This window comes from Mustelus asterias, unplaced genomic scaffold, assembly GCF_964213995.1.
Source record: "Mustelus asterias unplaced genomic scaffold, sMusAst1.hap1.1 HAP1_SCAFFOLD_2696, whole genome shotgun sequence".
In the NCBI taxonomy this organism is placed as follows: Eukaryota; Metazoa; Chordata; class Chondrichthyes; order Carcharhiniformes; family Triakidae; genus Mustelus; species Mustelus asterias.
The window spans coordinates 14116-34244 of NW_027592641.1; the positions used below are offsets into that span (position 1 = coordinate 14116).

General features: G+C 46.2%; 1 protein-coding gene across 1 annotated transcript in view; it reads left to right on the forward strand.

Annotated features, from left to right (window-relative positions):
- Positions 1-19531, forward strand: part of sh2d3a (SH2 domain containing 3A) — a 32757-nt gene extending 13226 nt beyond the window's left edge. Inside the window, exons 5-10 of the mRNA XM_078207762.1 lie at positions 2198-2832; positions 4685-4800; positions 6253-6424; positions 9180-9291; positions 12267-12470; positions 17563-19531. Of these exons, the coding sequence (XP_078063888.1) occupies positions 2198-2832; positions 4685-4800; positions 6253-6424; positions 9180-9291; positions 12267-12470; positions 17563-17735 (1412 nt within the window). The 3' untranslated portion in view covers positions 17736-19531. The remainder of the gene's footprint in view (positions 1-2197; positions 2833-4684; positions 4801-6252; positions 6425-9179; positions 9292-12266; positions 12471-17562) is intronic.
- The last annotated feature ends 598 nt before the right edge of the window (positions 19532-20129 follow it).

Here is a 20129-nt window from a genome sequence, read left to right on the forward strand (position 1 = left end):
CCACCGCACTTTGGGGCAGCGAATTCCACAGATTCACAACCCTTTGGGAGAAGTAGTTTCTCCTCAACTCTGTTTTAAATTTGTTACTCCTTATCCTAAGACTATGACCTCTTGTCCTAGAATGCCCCACAAGAGGAAGCATCCGCTCCCCATCTACTTTATCCATACCTTTTATCATAGAACCATAGAACATTACAGCACAGAAACAGGTCTTTTGGCACTTCGCGCCTGTGCCGAACCATTTTTGTGCCTAGTCCCACTGACCTGCACCTGGACCATATCCCTCCACACCCCTCTCATCCATGTACCTGTCCAAGTTTTTCTTAAATGTTAAAAGTGAGCCCGCATTCACCACCTCATCTGGCAGCTCATTCCAAACTCCCACCACCCTCTGTGTGAAGAAGCCCCCCCTAATATTCCCTTTAAACTTTTCCCCCCTCACCCTTAACCCATGTCCTCTAGTTATTTTCTCCCCTAGCCTCAGTGGAAAAAGCCTGCTTGCATTCACTATCTATACCCATCATAATTTTATACACCTCTATCAAATCTTCCCTCATTCTTCTACACTCCAGGGAATAAAGTCCTAACCTATTCAACCTTTCTCTGTAACTCAGTTTCTCAAGTCCCGGCAACATCCTTGTAAACCTTCTCTGCACTCTTTCAACCTTATTAATAGCATTCCTGTAATTAGGTGACCAAAACTGCACACAACACTCTAAATTCGGCCTCACCAATGTCTTATACAACCTCACCATAACATTCCAACTCCTATACTCAATACTTTGATTTATAAAGGCCAATGTACCAAAAGCACTCTTTATGACCCTATCTACCTGTGACGCCACTTTTAGGGAATTATGTATCTGTATTCCCAGATCCCTCTGTTCTACTGCACTCTTCAGTATCCTACCATTTACCTTGTATGTTCTACCTTGGTTTGTCCTTCCAAAGTGAAATACCTCACACTTGTCTGCATTAAACTCCATCTGCCATGTTTCTAGCTGGTCCAAATCCCTCTGCAAGCTTTGAAAACCTTCCTCACTGTCCACTACACCTCCAATCTTTGTATCATCAGCAAACTTGCTGATCCAATTTACCACATTATCATCCAGATCATTTATATAGATGACAAACAACAATGGACCCAGCACTGATCCCTGTGGCACACCACTAGTCACAGGCCTTCACTCAGAGAAGCAATCCTCCACTACCACTCTCTGGCTTCTTCCACTGAGTCAATGTCTAATCCAATTTACTACCTCTCCATGTATACCTAGCAACTGAACCTTCCTGACTAACCTCCCATGCGGGACCTTGTCAAAGGCCTTACTGAAGTCCATGTAGACAACATTCACTGTCTTCCCTTCATCCACTTTCCTGGTAACCTCCTCGAAAAACTCGAATAGATTGGTTAAACATGACCTACCACGCACAAAGCCATGTTGACTCTCCCTAATAAGACCCTGTCTATCCAAATATTTGTAGATCCTATCTCTTAATACTCCTTCCAATAATTTACCTACTACTGACGTCAAACTTACCGGCCTATAATTTCCCGCATTACTTTTTGAGCCTTTTTTAAACAACGGAACAACATGAGCTGTCCTCCAATCATCCGGCACCTCACCCGTGGATACCAACATTTTAAATATATCTGACAGGGCCCCTGCAATTTCAACACTAGTCTCCTTCAAGGTCCGAGGGAATACCCTGTCCAGTCCTGGGGACTTATCTACTCTGATTTGCCTCAAGACAGCAAGCACCTCCTTGTTTACCTCAATTTGATCTCCCCTCATTCTTCTAAATTCCAGAGAGTATCGGCCTAAACTGTTCAATCTCTCTTCATACGACAAACCCCTCATCTCTGGAATCAATCTAGTGAACCTCCTCTGAACTGCCCCCAATGCCGCTGCATCTTTCCTCAAATAAGGGGACCAAAACTGCACAATACTCCAGGTGCGGCCTCACCAATGCCTTGTATATTTGCAACAACACTTCCTTACCTTTATATTCTATTCCTTTAGCTATAAATGCCAACATTCCATTCGCTCTCTTTATTATCTGCTGTATCTGCACGCTAGTTTTGTCCATCTATAACAGGGGAATGCACAAAAAGGAGGAGAGAGAAGGAAAGAACAATGAGATAGCCATCACTTAGCTATTATATTAACAGTAAGATTGCTGTGTTTGTGTGCAGTTGGACCCAAGGATGTTATGCAATCACACAAATCAATTCGTCCTTCATCGCTAATGTATAGAACAGGGAGTGACCCACTAATCAACCCCAAAGTGTTCCCAAAACGCTTTGGTTCTCAGTCGAGTATGGTGTTGAGAGGCTCCGATGGACAGCTACACTGCAAGGCACCTCCAAAGCCACTCCGAATTCCATCCACCATGATGACAGACACTCCACCCGATTTAGCCTTGAACGCTAATGTCTACTGCGAGTTGGTGCCACACATTCCTCCGACCAGCCAGATCCCGTCATTGGCAAAGACCCACGTGGAGAGGTTGCGCAACACCGAACGAATGAAGAGCCGGACCCGCAGGACAGATACGGACTTTGCTATTCTGGATTTAGACGCATACTCTGCCTCCATGAAGACCCATCATGAAGAAGCTATCGAGGATGATGACGATGATGAACACTGGTCATTCAAACGGCCCTATTTGGAGACCACAAGCTCGTTTAATCTCGACACTTTTGCTTCCATCTTACTTCCTGCTGACAACAAACCTCTCGATTCGGCTGTGCTTAAACGCCTCAAAGGAATATTCACTGACAATGACGCAAAGACTACAGCACAGCACATTCTGAAAATGGACTGTCAGGTAATTAGCAATTAATGCAATTTCAAACACATTCCAACACCTTGACCCAGTAAGAAGGTTCAGACTCACTGCGCCTTTGGGTTAGTTAAGGTAAGAGGTTGAATTCGCATCTTTTTCTCTGGAAATGTGAAGGTTGAGGGGGTATCCCAAATACAGGTCTTGGAAATTGGAGGCAGCACAGCGGTTAGCACTGCTGCCTCACAGCGCCAGGGACCCCGGGTTCGATTCCCGGCTTGGGTCGCTGTCTGTGTGAAGTTTGCACGTTCTCCCCGTGTCTGCGTGGGTTTCCTCCAGGTGCTCCAGTTTCATCCCAAAGTCCAAAGATGTGCAAGTTAGCCATGCTAAATTGCCCCTTAATGTCAGAGGGGACCAGCTCGGGTAAATGCATGAGGTTGTGGAGATGGGGCCTGAGTGGGATTGGGGTTGATGCAGACTCGATGGGCCGAATGGCCTCCTTCCGCACTGTAGGAATTCCATGATTATGACAGGGTTGGATAGATTAGATGCAGAGAATAGTTTTCCACTCGTTGGGGATGACCAAATCCAGGGATAATAAACAAACGTAGTCACTAATAAATCCAGAAAGGGAATCAGGAGAGTGGTGAGAACGTGGAACTCACTAGCCAGAATTTTACCAGACTGTTCATCATGGGAATTGGAGCGGGCGAGTGGCGGATAATGGGAAGGTCCATTGACCTCAGGTGGGATTTTATGGTTTTGGGGTGAGCGAGACAGTAAAATCCCACCCACCATCACAAGTTGAGGTGAATAGTATGGATATATTTACGGGGAAACTGGATAAGCACATGAGGAGGGAAAGAAAAGGATGAGATGTGGAGGAGAGGGAGGTGCGAGTGAGGAGGTTTGTGTGGGGTATAAACACTGGCATGGACCAGTTGGGCTGAATGGTCTGTTTCTGCGCTGTTAACTTTGAATTCTACGTAATAGGTCATTATTCATCATAGGATCCCTACAGTGTAGAAGGAGGCCATTTGGCCCATCGCATCTGTACCGACAACAATACCACCCGGGCCCTATCCCATCACTCGTCGGTACTTTCTTCATTTCTTCAAATGCTCTCTGACACTCTGCAGACCATTCCCAACCTATTCTATCTTTGAACAGTAGATACCATACAGTGGATGTATTAGGTAGGTGAATTTGGAACATTCATAGGGATTGTTGTGTATCCTTGTAACCCCATCGATTTACCCTACTAAACCCCCTGACACTATGGGGGGACAATTTAGCATGACCAATCAACCTAACCCATACATCTCTGGACTGTGGGTGGAAACAGGAGCACCCGGAGGAAACCCACGCAGACATGGGGAGAACATACAAACTCCACACGAACAGTGACCCGAGGCCGGAATTGAACCTCGGTCCCTGGCGCTGTGAGACAGTAGTGTTAACCACTTTGCCGCCCTTAATAATTAATTAATTTGATTACAGAAACTTCATTAATGTTCGAGTGGGGGTGATGTGGTTGGTTTTGAATCATAGTCTAAGCCAGGGGAGGGGTTGGAAAAAAACAATCTATTTGCTTGCCAATAAGCCCGATCTGAAAGTGCGCTTGTGTGGATTGGAGGTGAGAATAGAGTTGGGCTTCATTGTAATGCTCCCTCCCATCATTGCCTTCTTGTACTCTCTGCCAAGGTGTTTAGAAACTTACACCACAGGATGCTGCACCTTAATATTAATGCAGCATCTGCTTGTAAAGTTGCTAAAAGGGGAGGGAAATGTCTCCAGACTCAGAAGACCCTGTTAAAAACACGGTGGGCCCAGGTAATCAGGAGGAGCAGATTATGTTACTATCCAAGGAAAAGGACAATGTGCTTTGGTCTTCTAGGTTGCACGGATCATCAACGTGTCCTTGGAACAGAAGAAGATGATGGGAGTGAGCTCGGGACTGGTTCTGATCACATTACCCCACGGACATCAGCTGAGACTGGACCTCCTGGTCAGGTAATCTTCAGTAACAACCAATGGCCAATGTTGGTATCAGCATTGAGACATTAAAACATTTTTTCTTTATTATTCATTCATTGGACATGGGGGTTGCTTGGCTGGCCAGCATTTATTACCCATCCCTAGTTGTCCAAGGCCAGCCGTGGCTCTGGAGTCACATGTAGGCCAGATCGGATAAGGACAGCAGATTTCCTTCCTTAAAGGACATTGGTGAACCAGATGGGTTTTTCCGACAATGGTTTCATGGTCATCAGTACATTTTTAACTCCAGATATTTTTTATTAGATTCAAATTCCACCATCTGCCGTGGTGGGATTCGAACCCGGATCCCCAGAACATTAGCTGAGTTTCCAGAATCAATAGTCTAGTGATAATACCACCAGGCCATCACCTCCCTGGCGATCCTGATATCTGAGTCAGTGATCCATTTAGAAGACCCACCCCGCCCTGTTTGATGTTTTTGGAATCTCATTTATTTTATCGGTTTGGAGGAAGTGAAGTGCAGAAGAAGAGATAAACGGTGTCATCAGAAGTGACGTCAACTGCAAGACTGAAGGTACAACATCGTGAGACACGACGGTGCAGGTGGATGATGTTGCCAGGCCACCTAGCAGCCAGAAACACAATAACATGTGCATCGCAAGAGCATAATCAAACAAAATTTGACACCAAGCCATATGAGATGTTAGGACGGGTGACCAAATGTTTGGTCAATAAGGTAGAGAAATCATGGGAAGCGATAACAAGGCAGCAAAATCAAAAATCATAAAATGCTCTGAAGGAGGCCATTGGGCCCATCGATTCTCCACCGACCACAATCCCACCCAGATCCCTATTCCCGTAACCCCACACATTTACCTTGCTAATTCCCCTGACACTAGGGTCAATGTAGCGTAGCCAATCAACCTAACTCGCACATCTTTGGATCAATTCACCAGTATTAATTCTGATCAATCTACAATAGATTAAGTGAGGATTGACCAGTGGATATTCTCAATTACATCCAATGGAGCTCTTGCCTTGTAGATACGTTGACAAACACAACAGAGATGAATTAGAGTCAGTTCACTCATGTCCTTTAGGGAAGGAAATCTGAAGTCCTAACCTGGTCTGGCCTACATGTGACTCCAGAGCCACAGCAATATGGTTGACTCTTAAATTCCTTCAGGGATGGGTAATAAATGTTGGCCAGCAGCGACCACAATTCATAAACAAATAAAAAGGAATTAGAGGAAAGTGCTAGATGCTCAATGTGTCTGCTGTGGATTCCAACCCAGCTGAAGAGGCAACACTGTCCGTTTGCAGGAACAGAAAATGCTGGAGATACTCAACAAGTCAGATACTGAGGAGAGAGAAACAGAGTTAACATTTCAGGTCCATCATCTTTAGTCAGTATACATCTTGCCACAAGAGACTTCTTCACTGTCTCTCCTGCTTTCCATTTTTCAGGCATCATTTAATAGCCTTGGGCATTGCTGTGGACATCTTGGGCTGCACAGCAAGCATTGGACAAAGATCTGCGGTTCTCCATAAAATCATCCAACTGGCTGTTGAGCTAAAAGACTCCATGGGAGATCTCTTTGGACTTTCAGCCATCATGAAAGCTTTGGAGCTGCCTCAGGTATTTGGACACCATGTCTTGTCTTCCCCCTTCCTCTTCTACCACCTCCTGTTTCATTAGTTGCCATTCTTTCATGTGAGTTTTTCCAAGGCTGCACCTTGTTCTTCAACACAGACTTGAGAACCATTCCTATGCCTTCGCTTGAGATAAGCATTGAGTTACACATTAATAATCTTCAAATTACACAATACAGAAGGCCATTTGGCCCATCCCTTGTGTGTTGTCTCTTTGAAAGAGCTATCCAATGAGTCTCACACCCCTGCTCTTCCCACAAATCCTGAACATCTTTCCTTTCAAGTATTTATCCAGTAAGCACAATTTTCACATTTTAAATAGCTGTATCAAATCGCTCTCGATCATTTATACTGAAGGGAATGCAAACCGAGTTTATGTAACCTGTCTTTACTTGGCTATCAGTTTCTGCTCGGTGATTCTGCGTTGACGTGTGTCTTGAAGGCCACCAAGTTCCGTACGCATGAGGACGGCCTCAACCGGGATCTTGGGTTCATTTCACACTACATGTAACCCCCCCACCATTTGGCCTGGGCTTGCAAAATCCTACCAACTGTCCCGGGCTTGAGACAATTTAACCTGTGATTATCCCTTTCTCCACTCGCACTGTCTGTACCTGTAAAGACTTGATTATCCAAAAAGACTCACATTCCAACCACTATCTTGCAATTGGGTCTTTGCCTGCATATGCCCTATTTGTGAAACCTATCTGTCCACTCACCTGATGAAGGAGCAGTGCTCCGAAAGCTCATGATTCCAAATAAACCTGTTGGACTCTAACCTGGTGTTGTGACACTTCTTACTGTGCCCCACTCCAGTCCAACACCATCATCTCCACCATATAATTTTACATTTAAGTGTCATTCTGGTAATTCTGTGCAATGCGATCTGTCTTCCAGTCCAGAAACTGAACCAGACCAGCTGTATAAATACTGTGGACAACAACAGGTCAGAGGCTGGGAACTGTGTGGAAAGTTACTCACCTCCTGACTCCTCAAAGCATCCAAGCCACTCACTTGGAAATATACTCTATATTAAGTTGATCTTTCTCTACACCCAAGCTATGACTGTAACACTACATTCTGCACCCTCTCCTTTCCTTCTCTATGAACGGTATGCTTTGTCTGTATAGTGCGCAAGAAACAGTACTTTTCACTGTCTGCTAATACACGTGACAATAATAAATCAAATCAAATCAAAGATATTGGCTGTTCCTTCACTGTTGCTGGGTCGAAATCCTGAAACTCCTTTCCTAACGTTGGGTGTACCTGCACCACATGAACTGCAGCGGTTCTAGAAGGCAGCTCACCACCACCTTCTCAGAGTGGGTAATAAATATCGGCCTAACCAGCGATGTCCACATTCTATGAAAGGACAAAAAAAGTCCCAGGCAATATATCCTGCAGTGCCCACAATTAAATATTCTCTTATATGGGTCTGACCAGGGTTTTGTACATTATAAACACGACTTCCTGCCCTTTCTATCCCTATCTTTTGCATCCCTTCTCTTGCAAACTGCGCATTGCTACGAGACGAGATTTGGGATCTCTGACCATGGAGCTTGGACTAATTTCCAACAGCTGTGAGGCCCCCTTAAATCCTGACATTTTCTTTTTGACTAATGGTGGATGTGGCCTAATGGACACCATGAGACCATAAGATATAGGAGCAGAATTAGGCCATTCAGCCCATCAGGTCTGCTCCGCCATTCAATCGTGGCTGATACCATTCTTATCCCCATTCTCCTGCCTTCTCCCTGTAACCTTCGATCCCCGTACTGATCAAGAACCTATCTATCTCTGTCTTAAACATTCAATGACCTGGCCTCCACAGCCCTCTGTGGCAGTGAGTTCCACAGATTCACCACCCTCTGGCTGAAGAAATTCCTCCTCATCTCTGTTTTAAAGGAGCATCTCTTCACTCAGGCTGTGCCCTTGAATTCTAGCCTCTCCCACTAGTGGAAACCTCCTGTCCACGTCCACTCTATCTAGGTCTCTCGGTATTCTGTAAGTTTCAATTAGATCCCCCTGCCTCATCCTTCTAAACTGCATTGAGTACAGATCCAGACTGCTCAATCGCTCTTCATATGACAAACCTTTCATTCCTGGGATCATTCTTGTAAACATCCTCTGGACCCCCTCCAAGTAAGAAGTTTAACAACACCAGGTTAAAGTCCAACAGGTTTATTTGGTAGCAAAAGCCACACAAGCTTTTGGAGCTCCAAGCCCCTTCTTCAGGTGAGTGGGAATTCTGTTCACAAGCAGGGCATATAAAGACAGAGACTCAATTTACATGAATAATGGTTGGAATGCGAATACTTACAGCTAATCAAGTCTTTAAGAAACAAAACAACGTGCCCCCTCCAAGGCCAGCACATGCTTCCCTAGGTATGGAGCCCAAAACTGCTCACAATATTCCAAATGGAGTCTGACCAGAATCTTATACAGCCTCAGAAGTACATCCCTGCTCTTGTATTCCAGCCCTCTAGAAATGAATGCCAACATTGAATTTGCCTTCCTGATTGCCAGTTGAACCTGCACGTTAATCTTAAGAGAGTCCTGAACCAGGACTCCTAAGTCCCTTTGTACTTCAGATTTCCGAAGCCCTTCCCCCATTTAGAAAATAGTCTATGCCTCTCTTCTTCCGACCTAAACCTCTGAACTGTTACGCTCAGGCTGCGAGTGGACAAGGTCCAGTGTGCAAATTACCATCAGTGATGCAACTTCTTCCCTTCTCCTACCAGATTGTGCGCTTGGAGCACACGTGGCGGACTCTGCGCCGGAATCACACGGATAGTGCCATCAAGTTCGAGAAGGAGCTCAAACCATTCGCCAAGTCATTGAATGAGGGAAAAGGCAGGTATTCCGTCCAGGGCTAATCACTCGGGTGATGCCGAGCTTTAACCAGGCCTGTGGAGCGGGGATATGTTAGCACTTCAGAACCAAAAACCCACCCAAAAATCTAATAAGATGACGGTTTCTATTTGAAATTAACTTCAAGCACACCACCATTCCTTGATTTTTGTGTGCGCTTCAGTAATTATTCACCTTCCTGTAGAGATGCCAGTCTTAAAGTTGCAAAGTCAATGCTCAGAATGGACCGGGCAAACCCAAACCCATTCCTTGCTCACTCCAAAAACCAAATTGAAAATCCAATTGAATCCAATTCACAGTCCCCACAAGAGAGACAAACAAGATCGAAGCTGTGGGCAGCACGGTGGCATAGTGGGTTAGCACTGTTGCCTCACTGCGCCAGGGACCCGGGTTCCATTCCAGCCTCAGGTCACTGTCTGTGCGGAGTCTGCACGTTCTCCCCCGTGTCTGCGTGGGTTTCCTCCAGGTGCTCCGGTTTCCTCCCACAGTCCAAAGATGTGCAGGTTAGGTGGATTGACCATGCTAAATTGCCCCTTAGTGTCAGGGGGACTAGTTAGGGTAAATGCTTGGGGTTATGGGGATAGGGCCTGGATGGGGTTGAGGTCGGTGCAGACTCGCTGGACCAAATGGCCTCCTTCTGCACTGTAGGATTCTGTGATTGTATGATTCTGACAAGATGAGGCATTGCACCCCATCTTGGGCTTGATGCTTGATCTTAGCCAAAAGGCCGGGAAGTTGCTGTAGAGACTTCTGCATTTGGAACACTGAGAATAGAACAAAGAAAATTACAGCACAGGAACAGGCCCTTCGGCCCTCCAAGCCTGCACCGACCATGCTGCCTGACTGAGCTGAAATCCCCTATCCTACATGAATAGGATAGGAATAGAGGGATATGGGGACCATATCCCTCTATTCCTATCCTATTCATGTATTTGTCCAGACGCCCCTTAAAAGTCACTATCATAAGAGGTCTCATGAACAATCAGTTAAAGCACATCAGTTGGGATAATTGGTGTAAACTGGAGATCACACCACCAATATACAATAAATCCATCACTTGATAATTTGTTGCTGACTTGCGTAGAATTTACTTAACAGAAGCAGGCTCAACTAGTCAACTTCATAGAATCTCTACAGTGCAGAAGGAGGCCATTCAGCCCATTGAGCCTGTACTGACAACAATCCCACACAGGCCCTATCCCTGTAGCCCCATGTATTTACCCTGCTAATCCCCACTACATTAAGGGGCAATTTTACATGGCCAATCTACCTAACCCGCACATCTTTGGACTGTGGAGGGAAACTGGAGCACTCGGAGGAAACCCACGCAGACATGGGGAGAACGTGCAAATTCCACACAGACATGATGTGGGGATGCCAGCATTGGACTGGGGTGGGCACAGTAAGAATTCCCACAACACCAAGTTAACATCCAACAGGTTTATTTGGAATCACAAGCTTTCAGAGCGCTGCCCCTTCATCAGGTGAGTCTCTGAAGGAGCAGCGTTCCGAAAGCTCGTGATTCCAAATAAACCTGTTGGACTTTAACCTGGCGTTGTGAGACTTCTTACTGTCCACATAGACAGTAACCCGAGGCCGAAATTGAACCTGGGTCCCTGGCGCTGTGAGGCAATGGTGCTAACCTAAGTAAAATTTATTTATTAGTCACATGTAGGCTTACTTGCAATGAAGTTACTGTGAAAATCCCCTACTCGCCACACTCCAGCATCTTTTCGGGTACACTGAGGGAGAATTTAGCACGGCCAATGCACCCTAACCAGCACGTCTTTTGGACTGTGGGAGGAAACCGGAGCACCCGGAGGAAACCCACGCAGACACAGGGAGAATGTGCAGACACCACACAGACAGTGACCCAAGCGGGATTGAACTCGGGTCCCTGGCGCTGTGAGGCAGCAGTGTTAACACTGTGCCACCATGCCGCTTCTGCTTCACATGAGCTGCCTCACACCCTATTTCATCTCATCCCATCAACATATCCTCCTACACCTTTCTTCCTTCTGTACTTATCTGGCTTTCTCTTAAATTCATCCCCGCAATGCCAGTTATGCCTCAGTTCAGAGTATGTTTGCTTGAGTTGCAATCTATTTGTATTTGTTCCTGATGACTCATTGTGCAGCCTGGATGTTGTAACGGAGTAAAGTACGCAAACAGAAGTGAAGTCATGAGAGTTAGAGCAGGAAACTCTGCTGCATCAAGGACCAGTACTTGCGCGGCATGGTGGCACAGTGGTTAGCACTGCTACCTCACAGCACCAGGGACCCAGGTTTGATTCCCGGCTTGAGTCACTGTCTGTGTGGAGTCTGCACGTTCTCCCCGTGTCTGCGTGGATTTCCTCCGGGTGATCCAGTTCCCTCCCACAGTCCAAAGATGTGCAGGTTAGGTGGATTGGCCATGCTAAATTGCCCCTTAGTGTCTACTGTTTGTGGTTAGGTGGATTGGCCATGCTAAATTGCCCCTTAGTGTCCAAAGATGTGTCGGTTAGGTGGATTGGCCATGCTAAATTGCCCCTTGGTGTCCAAAGATGTGCAGGTTAGGTGGATTGGCCATGCTAAATTGCCCCTTAGAGTCAGGGGGACTGGCTAGGGTGAGTGCATGGGGTTATGGGGAAAGGGCCTGGGTGGAATTGTGGTTGGTGCAGACCTGATGGGCCGAATGGCCTCCTTCTGCACTGTAGGATTCTATGATTCTACTCACTTCCTGGCCAATGATTATCCCTCGACCAACAACATCAATACAGATTATCTGACCATTGTTTGTAGGAGCGTGCTGTCCATAAATTGGTTACTGTGTTTTCTACGTTACAGCAGTAATTGCAGTTCAAAAGTACATCATTGGTTGTAAAATGCTCTGGTTGTGAAAGGCACCATGTGTACGCAAGGTCTTTCGTTACAGTGCAGTGTTGTCTGTTCTCTCAAAGTCTTTCTCTCCCAACACAGCTGAGCTCCCTCTGCAAAATATCACCGTTCCACACATTCTGCCCATCATCACACTAATGGAGCGCCAATCGGTATCTGACGTGATGGAAGCTTGGGATAATGTAGATCAGAGCTGCGCAATGCTGCTGAAGACACTGGAGGCGGCTCGTTCTGTGACACTGAATGCCGCGACATATAAAGCCAACGCTGAGGCCAAACTGAAAGGTAAGCTGCGCTATCATGTCCAACACTCATCAAGTTCCAATGTTTCCTGTTGTTCACCAGTTTCATTCCAGGTCTGTGCAAATTTATCCATCAGTAGGTAGGACTCACTATCAGAAGGTTGTGGGTCCACCCCAGAGACCTGAGCATCCAGTGATGCTCAGTGAAGTACTGAGGGAGTGCAGCGCGGTTGCTAGTGCCAGCTTTTGGATGATGTCAAACAGAGGTCCCATCTGCCCTCTCAGGAGGACGCAAAAGATGCTGTGGCACTATTTTGTACAAGAGCCGTTCAACCCTCAACCAACATAACTCGAACAGGTTATTTCACCATTACCACTTAGCTGTTTATGGGATCTTGCTGTGCACAAACTGGCTGCTGTGTTTCCCACATTACAAACTTCAAAAGTGCTCCATTGGTTGTGAATTACTTTGGGACAACATCATGATGGGGAGGAGGGGGGAATTGGTTGCCACACCCTGGGCTCACACTTCTGCATAGAACATAGAACAGTACAGCACAGAACAGGCCCTTCGGCCCACAATGTTGTGCCGAGCTTTATCTGAAACCAAGTGAAACCAAGCAAGTGAAACCAGCTTTATCTGAAACCATCTGAAACCAAGCATATTAGAAGTGAGCTGTACTGGAAGTGTCCCTGATGCAGGATCAGGCTGTGATGTCCCTACATTGACAATCAGTTATATACAGTCAAAGAACAAAGAGAACAAAGAACAGTACAGCACAGGAAACAGGCCCTTCGGCCCTCCAAGCCTGTGCCGCTCCTTGGTCCAACTAGACCAATCGTTTGTATCCCTCCATTCCCAGGCTGCTCATGTGACTATCCAGGTAAGTCTTAAACGATGTCAGCGTGCCTGCCTCCACCACCCTACTTGGCAGCGCATTCCAGGCCCCCACCACCCTCTGTGTAAAAAACGTCCCTCTGATATCTGAGTTATACTTCGCCCCTCTCACCTTGAGCCCGTGACCCCTCGTGATCGTCACCTCCGACCTGGGAAAAAGCTTCCCACTGTTCACCCTATCTATACCCTTCATAATCTTGTACACCTCCATTAGATCTCCCCTCATTCTCCGTCTTTCCCAAGGAGAACAACCCCAGTCTACCCAATCTCTCCTCATAGCTAAGACCCTCCGTACCAGGCAACATCCTGGTAAACCTTCTCTGCACTCTAACGCCTCCACGTCCTTCTGGTAGTGCGGCGACCAGAACTGGACGCAGTACTCCAAATGTGGCCTAACCAGCGTTCTATACAGCTGCATCATCAGACTCCAGCTTTTATACTCTATACCCCGTCCTATAAAGGCAAGCATACCATATGCCTTCTTCACCACCTTCTCCACCTGTGTTGCCACCTTCAAGGATTTGTGGACTTGCACACCTAGGTCCCTCTGTGTTTCTATACTCCTGATGACTCTGCCATTTATTGTATAACTCCTCCCTACATTATTTCTTCCAAAATGCATCACTTCGCATTTATCCGGATTAAACTCCATCTGCCACCTCTCCGCCCAATTTTCCAGCCTATCTATATCCTGCTGTATTGCCCGACAATGCTCTTCGCTATCCGCAAGTCCAGCCATCTTCGTGTCATCCGCAAACTTGCTGATTACACCAGTTACACCTTCTTCCAAATCATTTATATATATCACAAATAGCAGAGGTCCCAGTACAGAGCCCTGCGGAACACCACTGGTCACAGACCTCCAGCCAGAAAAAGACCCTTCGACCACTACCCTCTGTCTCCTATGTGCCGCCTAACCAGTCATCATCGTCCAGCTCATCTAACTTAAACGGACATGGCACGGTAGCACAGTGGTTAGCACTGCTACCTCACAGCGCCACAGACTCGGGTTCAATTCCTGGCTTGGGTCACTGTCTGTGCAGAATGTGCACGTTCTCCCCGTGTCTTCGTGGGTTTCCTCCGGGTGCTCCGGTTTTCTCCCACACTCCAAAGACGTGCTGGTTAGGGTGCATTGGCCGTGCTAAATTCTCCCTCAGTGTACCCGAACAGGCGCCGGACTGTGGCGACTAGGGGATTTTCACAGTAACTTTATTACAGTGTTAATGTAAGCCGACTTGTGACACTAATGAATAAACAAGGTTTCAGGGGTGGATTAAAGATCACATGATGTTTCATTCTCTGGTTGGACAGATTTGAAACTAGCTTTACAACAGCATCAGGGTTAGACAGGGTAGATTCAGAAAGAATGTTCCCGATAGTGGGGGAGTCCAGAACTAAGGGGTCATAGTTTGAGGATAAGGGGTAAACCTTTTAGGACTGAGGTGAGGAGAAATTTCTTCACCCACAGAAAGTAGTTGAGGCCAAAACTTTGTCTGATTTCAAGAAGAAATTAGATATAGCTCTTTGGGCTAAAAAGGTAAAGGGATATGGGGGGAAGGCGGGAACAGGATATTGAATTCGATGATCAGCCATGATCAAAATGAATGGCAGAGCATGCTCGAAGGGCTGAATGGCCGATTCCTGCTTCCAGTTTCTATGTTTCTATATCAGTGTGTATCTAAGTAGCACCTCAAATAGTGTAAGACATCTCAAGATGCTTCACAGAGGGTTTATCAAACAAAATCTAACAAGGAGCCGTGTAAGGAGATAGTGGAACCAAAGTCTTGGTCTAACAGGTAGATTTTAAGGAACAGGCAGAGAGGTTTAGGGCGGGATTTCCACAGAGTAGGGTCTTGGGAGCTGAAGACACCACTTCCAAAGGTAGAGTGGTTAAAAGTCCTGGATGTGCAGGGAAACCATAATTAGAGGAGCACAGAGATCTCCGAGGATTGAAAAGCATGATTGAAAGGTGGTTACAGAATTCATAGATTTCACAATGGTGAGAAAATACTTGAAAGTAAAAGGAGTGGGCTTGTTCGACAATAGCCCTTCATTGTAACACTAACCACAATGATGCACCCTTTCTCCTTCTAATCAGGGTTGTGTCTTGTTTGCTGGGAGCCAGACATTACAATGCTTCCTCTGTCCATCATAGCCTACAACTCTTTTCAGTCTTCTTGTCAAGCCAATCTCCCGTAATCACTCAAAGCCTTAAGGATACAGTAAAGGAAGTGGAAGTGGCACATTGGGTCAGTAGGTTGCATTCCTAAGAGGCTGGGATTGAGGGGAATTGTTTGGGGCCTGGAGCGGGAGCTGCGACGACATTCCAATTCTTTGGGCCTCGCTTTGAGAGATCGTTCTGTTCGCTGGGTGTAAAGTGACAAAAACAAATCTGATTTTAAAAAAAAAGAAACATACATACACTTGAAAATTAGCCATTTCTGGTGCACAGTGTGTCAGGAAAGATAATCTAGCAGTGATCAGCTTGTCCCTGTTTTTAGAAAAATCCTTGTTATAGGATCAGAGGAAAAATCCTCCGTCAGGAAAAAGATACAAAAGTCTGAGGTGACGTACCAACCGACTCAAGAACAGCTTCTTCCCTGCTGCCATCAGACATTTGAACGGACCTACCTTATATTCTCTCCACCCTAGTTATGACTGTAACACTACATTCTGCACTCTCTCCTTTCCTTCTCTATGAACGGTATGCTTTGTCTGTATAACGCGCAAGAAACAATACTTTTCACTGTATCCCAATACATGTAACAATAATAAATCAAATTATTGTTCTCACCTGTGTCCTGTCCTTTGACTAATAATTAACTTTGACTGAGGGCGGCACAGTGGTTAGCACTGCTGCCTCACAGCGCCAGGGACCCGGGTTCGATTCCCCGGCTTGGGTCACTGTCTGTGCAGAATCTGCATGTTCTCCCCGTGTCTGCGTGGGTTTCCTCCAGGTGCTCCGGTTTCCTCCCACAGTCCGAAAGAGATGCTGGTTAGGTGCATTGGCCGTGCTAAATTCTCCCTCAGTGTGTCTGATCAGGCGCCGGTGTGTGGCGACTAGGGGATTTTCACGGTAACTTCATTGCAGTGTTAATGTAAGCCGACTTGTGACACTAATAAATAAACTTTAATAGCTGAGATATGATTCAATCACTTCTGTCATTATCCACGCAAGACCTCGCTAATGAGGTTATTTGATGATAAGATGCATCACGCTTTATAATGAAAGCAAAATACTGCGGATGCTGAAATTAAAAATTCGTATAAATGCACTTCTGGCAGGAGCTACTGAGGTGGAGAAGAGCAGGGAGTGCTGGCTCCTTCCGCCTCTCTCCTTGCATTGGTAACAAAACCTTCACATGCCTTCCACTAACTTTCTAGCTCACTCATCCTGAATCCTGCTACCTTGTCACCTCTCCCCTTCTCATAGCTTCAAAATATCCCCCATTGACTCTTAAGATGGCACGTGGCACAGTGGTTAGCACTACAGCCTTACAGCACTAGGGACCTGGATTCGATTCCCAGCTCAGGTTATTGTGTGGAGTTTGTACGTTCTCCCGCGTCTGCGTGGGTTTCCTCCGGGTGCTCCGGTTTCCTCCCACAGTCCAAAGATGTGCTGGTTGGGTGAATTGGCCATGCTAAATTCTCCAGCAGTGTACCCGAACAGGTGCCGGAGTGTGGCGACTGGACAGTAACTTCATTACAGTGTTAATGTAAGCCTACTTGTGATACTAATAAATAAACTTCAACTCTACCTTTAGCCAAGTCCGCAGACCCCTCTGTGAGGTTTTATCATCGGCATGAAAAGGTGCTATATAAACAGTGATTACAACTTGCATTTATATAGCGCCTACCAATACATCCCAAGTTGCTTCGCAGAAATACAAAGAAGCAAAATTTGGCATCAAGATGATACTCAGACAGGTGACCAAATGCTTGGTCAAAGCGATAGGATTGAAGGAGGATCTTAAGGGAAGGGATGCAGGTAGGGAGGCACAGAAGTTTAGGGACCAAATTCCAGAGGTTAGGGTTTCGACAAGGCATGGCTGCCAATGGTAGAGCAATGAAAATGGTGGATAGAAGCCGGAATTGGATGAGTGCAGAGTTGTAGGCATGGAAGAGGAGACAGAGAAGTGATTTAATCTACTGACTAGATTGAGTGTGCCTATTTCCCCGATTGCAATAACACTTCATTTAAATGTGCGAAGGGTTAATGTTAATCTTTCTTTTCCAGATTTTCACGCGAATGATGAACTATTAGAGGCCTTCAAGACCGAATTTGCTTTAAGATTGTTCTGGGGCGCCAACGCAACTGAACTTAGTCAGAACGAGAGATACGAGAAATTTGATAAAATCCTGAGTGCCTTGTCACGGAAACTGGAACCTCTGGGGCCATCGGAAATCTAGGTCAGCAAGGCCGGACCCTTGTAAAGTGGCTTGGGCCCAGGATATAAGTGAAGAACTGCGAATAGTCTTCATGACTTGACACAAATGTGGGCACAGCAAGTGCTACACGACCTCACTAGGGGCCACGTAGGAAATATTCTCATCCTTGTAGTGCGTTCATCTCCCTTTATTATTGTGCAACAATCTTACTTTGTGACCATGGAAACCTTGCCTCTTTCATTGCATCTGCTAATTCTCTCACCTCCATTACCTAGAAAGACCTGGGGCACATGGGACTGAGTCCAAGTTCCCTTCCAGGTTGTACACCAACTCAACTCGGATAAATATATATATATGGCTGCTCCATCATCATTGCTGGGTCAAAACCTTGGAACTCCATACCGAACAGCACTGCGGAAATATAGTCACCACTCGGATTGCAGCGGTTCGAGATGGTGGTACATCATCACCCTCTCACTGACAACTAGGGATGGACAATAAATGCCCTGTTTGTCCAGTGAGGCTCACACTCCCAGACCCTTTTTAAAGTTCATTCGCTCTCCCGTGTCCAGCACTTTGTGTGGTATGATTGTTGGTGCCATGAAGACATTAGCCAGAATTTTACTGTCCTGCCCACCACAGGGATTGGAGCGGGCGAGGGGCGGACCATGGAAAGGTCCATTGTCCTCAGGCGGGATTTTACAGTTCAGGACAAGCGAGGCTGTAAAGTCCTGCCCATTCCGCTCCAAGGGGGAGAAATCCCACTCAATAATTTTACCAAAGCCTTAAGTGCAAAACAAGAAATCTGGTTTTGTAGTCACAGAATTGTAGGAACCCTCAGCATAGGAGGAGGTCTGTTGTATCTACTCAACACACACACAGACACACGCACACAATGCAGCTAGCACCCAGATCAACGTGGAAGACAATAGAACCATGTCCACCATCATGGAGAGGTGATGGCCTAGTGGTATTATCACTCGACTATTCATCCAGAAAAGCGGCCAATGTTCTGCGGACCTGGGTTCGAATCCCACCATGGTGGAATTTGAATTCAATTTTTAAAATCTGGAATTAAGAATCCACTGATGACCGTGAAACCATTGTCGATTGTTGGAAAAACCCATCTGGTTCACTAATGTCCTTTTAGGGAGGGAATTCTGCCGTCCTTACCCAGTGTGGTCTAAGTGTGACTCCAGAGCCACAGCAATGTGGTTGACTCTGAGCTGCCCTCCAAGGGCAACTAGGGATGGGCAATAAATGCTGGCCCAGCCAGCGATGCCCATGTCCCATGAATGTATTTTTAAAAATCCACTTCACTTAACACTTTCTGTATTCTCCAGTGAGCTGCCTCACTGAAAAAGCTTTGCGAAAGCCAATAAATATGCTTGAAGAATGATAAAATATTATTTACTATGTTGACTGGTTATCCATTTCAGATGCCTTGGGGAGATCAACAGACCAGTGGGACAGTTTGACTCTGTCATAACCAGATGTCATCTTCTCATGAAATATATTTACAGATCCGGTGTGCCTTTACTTTTTGCTTAAAATCATTTTTATAAGTCAATACTAGTATTCCTGTCAGGTGCCATTATCAGTTGTCACGAGCTTTGGAATTAACATAGGCAAGTTTTGGGAGTCAAACCAAATTTGGTTTCATCCATTTTTACACAACTTCTCCAGGGATTTATCATTCCCTTTAGCCCATAACACGATTGTCGATGGGGTGTGTTGTATCAAAGACCTTTTTTGTTGTCTTAACTCTCAAGATCGAAGTTCTCAATAAAACCAAAATAAGTTGACGCATTTCAAACCATTCCTGACTCTCCTTAGCTGGAACTGATTAATAGATCACGGTATAAATACTGGTTCAATGAACTATTGTGCTCTTGTGGCTTCTGAGAACCTAAACAAAATGCACCCACAGCCTCCAGCTACCCAAGGGCATTCAGAGGGTGGGGCGGAGGTGGAGGTGGAGGTTGGCGAGGAGATGGGGGGAGGGGCGGCAGCAGCAGCAGGGATTAGATGTGGTTAAACAAGCATATAAAATCGACAGGTAGGAAAAGACAGACTGGTCCATCAAGCCCGCCACAATGCTCATGACGGTTGGATTATCATAGCTGAACACATTTTGGGGCGTCACGGTGGCACAGTGGCCAGCGCTGCTGCCTCACAGCGCCAGGGACCTGGGTTCGATTCCCGGCTTGGGTCACTGTCTGTGCGGAGTCTGCACGTTCTCCCTGTGTCTGCGTGAGTTTCCTCCAGGTGCTCCCGTTTCCTCCCGCAGTCCGAAAGGTGTGCTGGTTAGGTACATTGGCCGTGCTAAATTCTCCCTCAGTGTACCCGAACAGGCGCCGGAGTGTGGCGACTAGGGGATTTTCACAGTAACTTCATTGCAGTGCTAATGTAAGC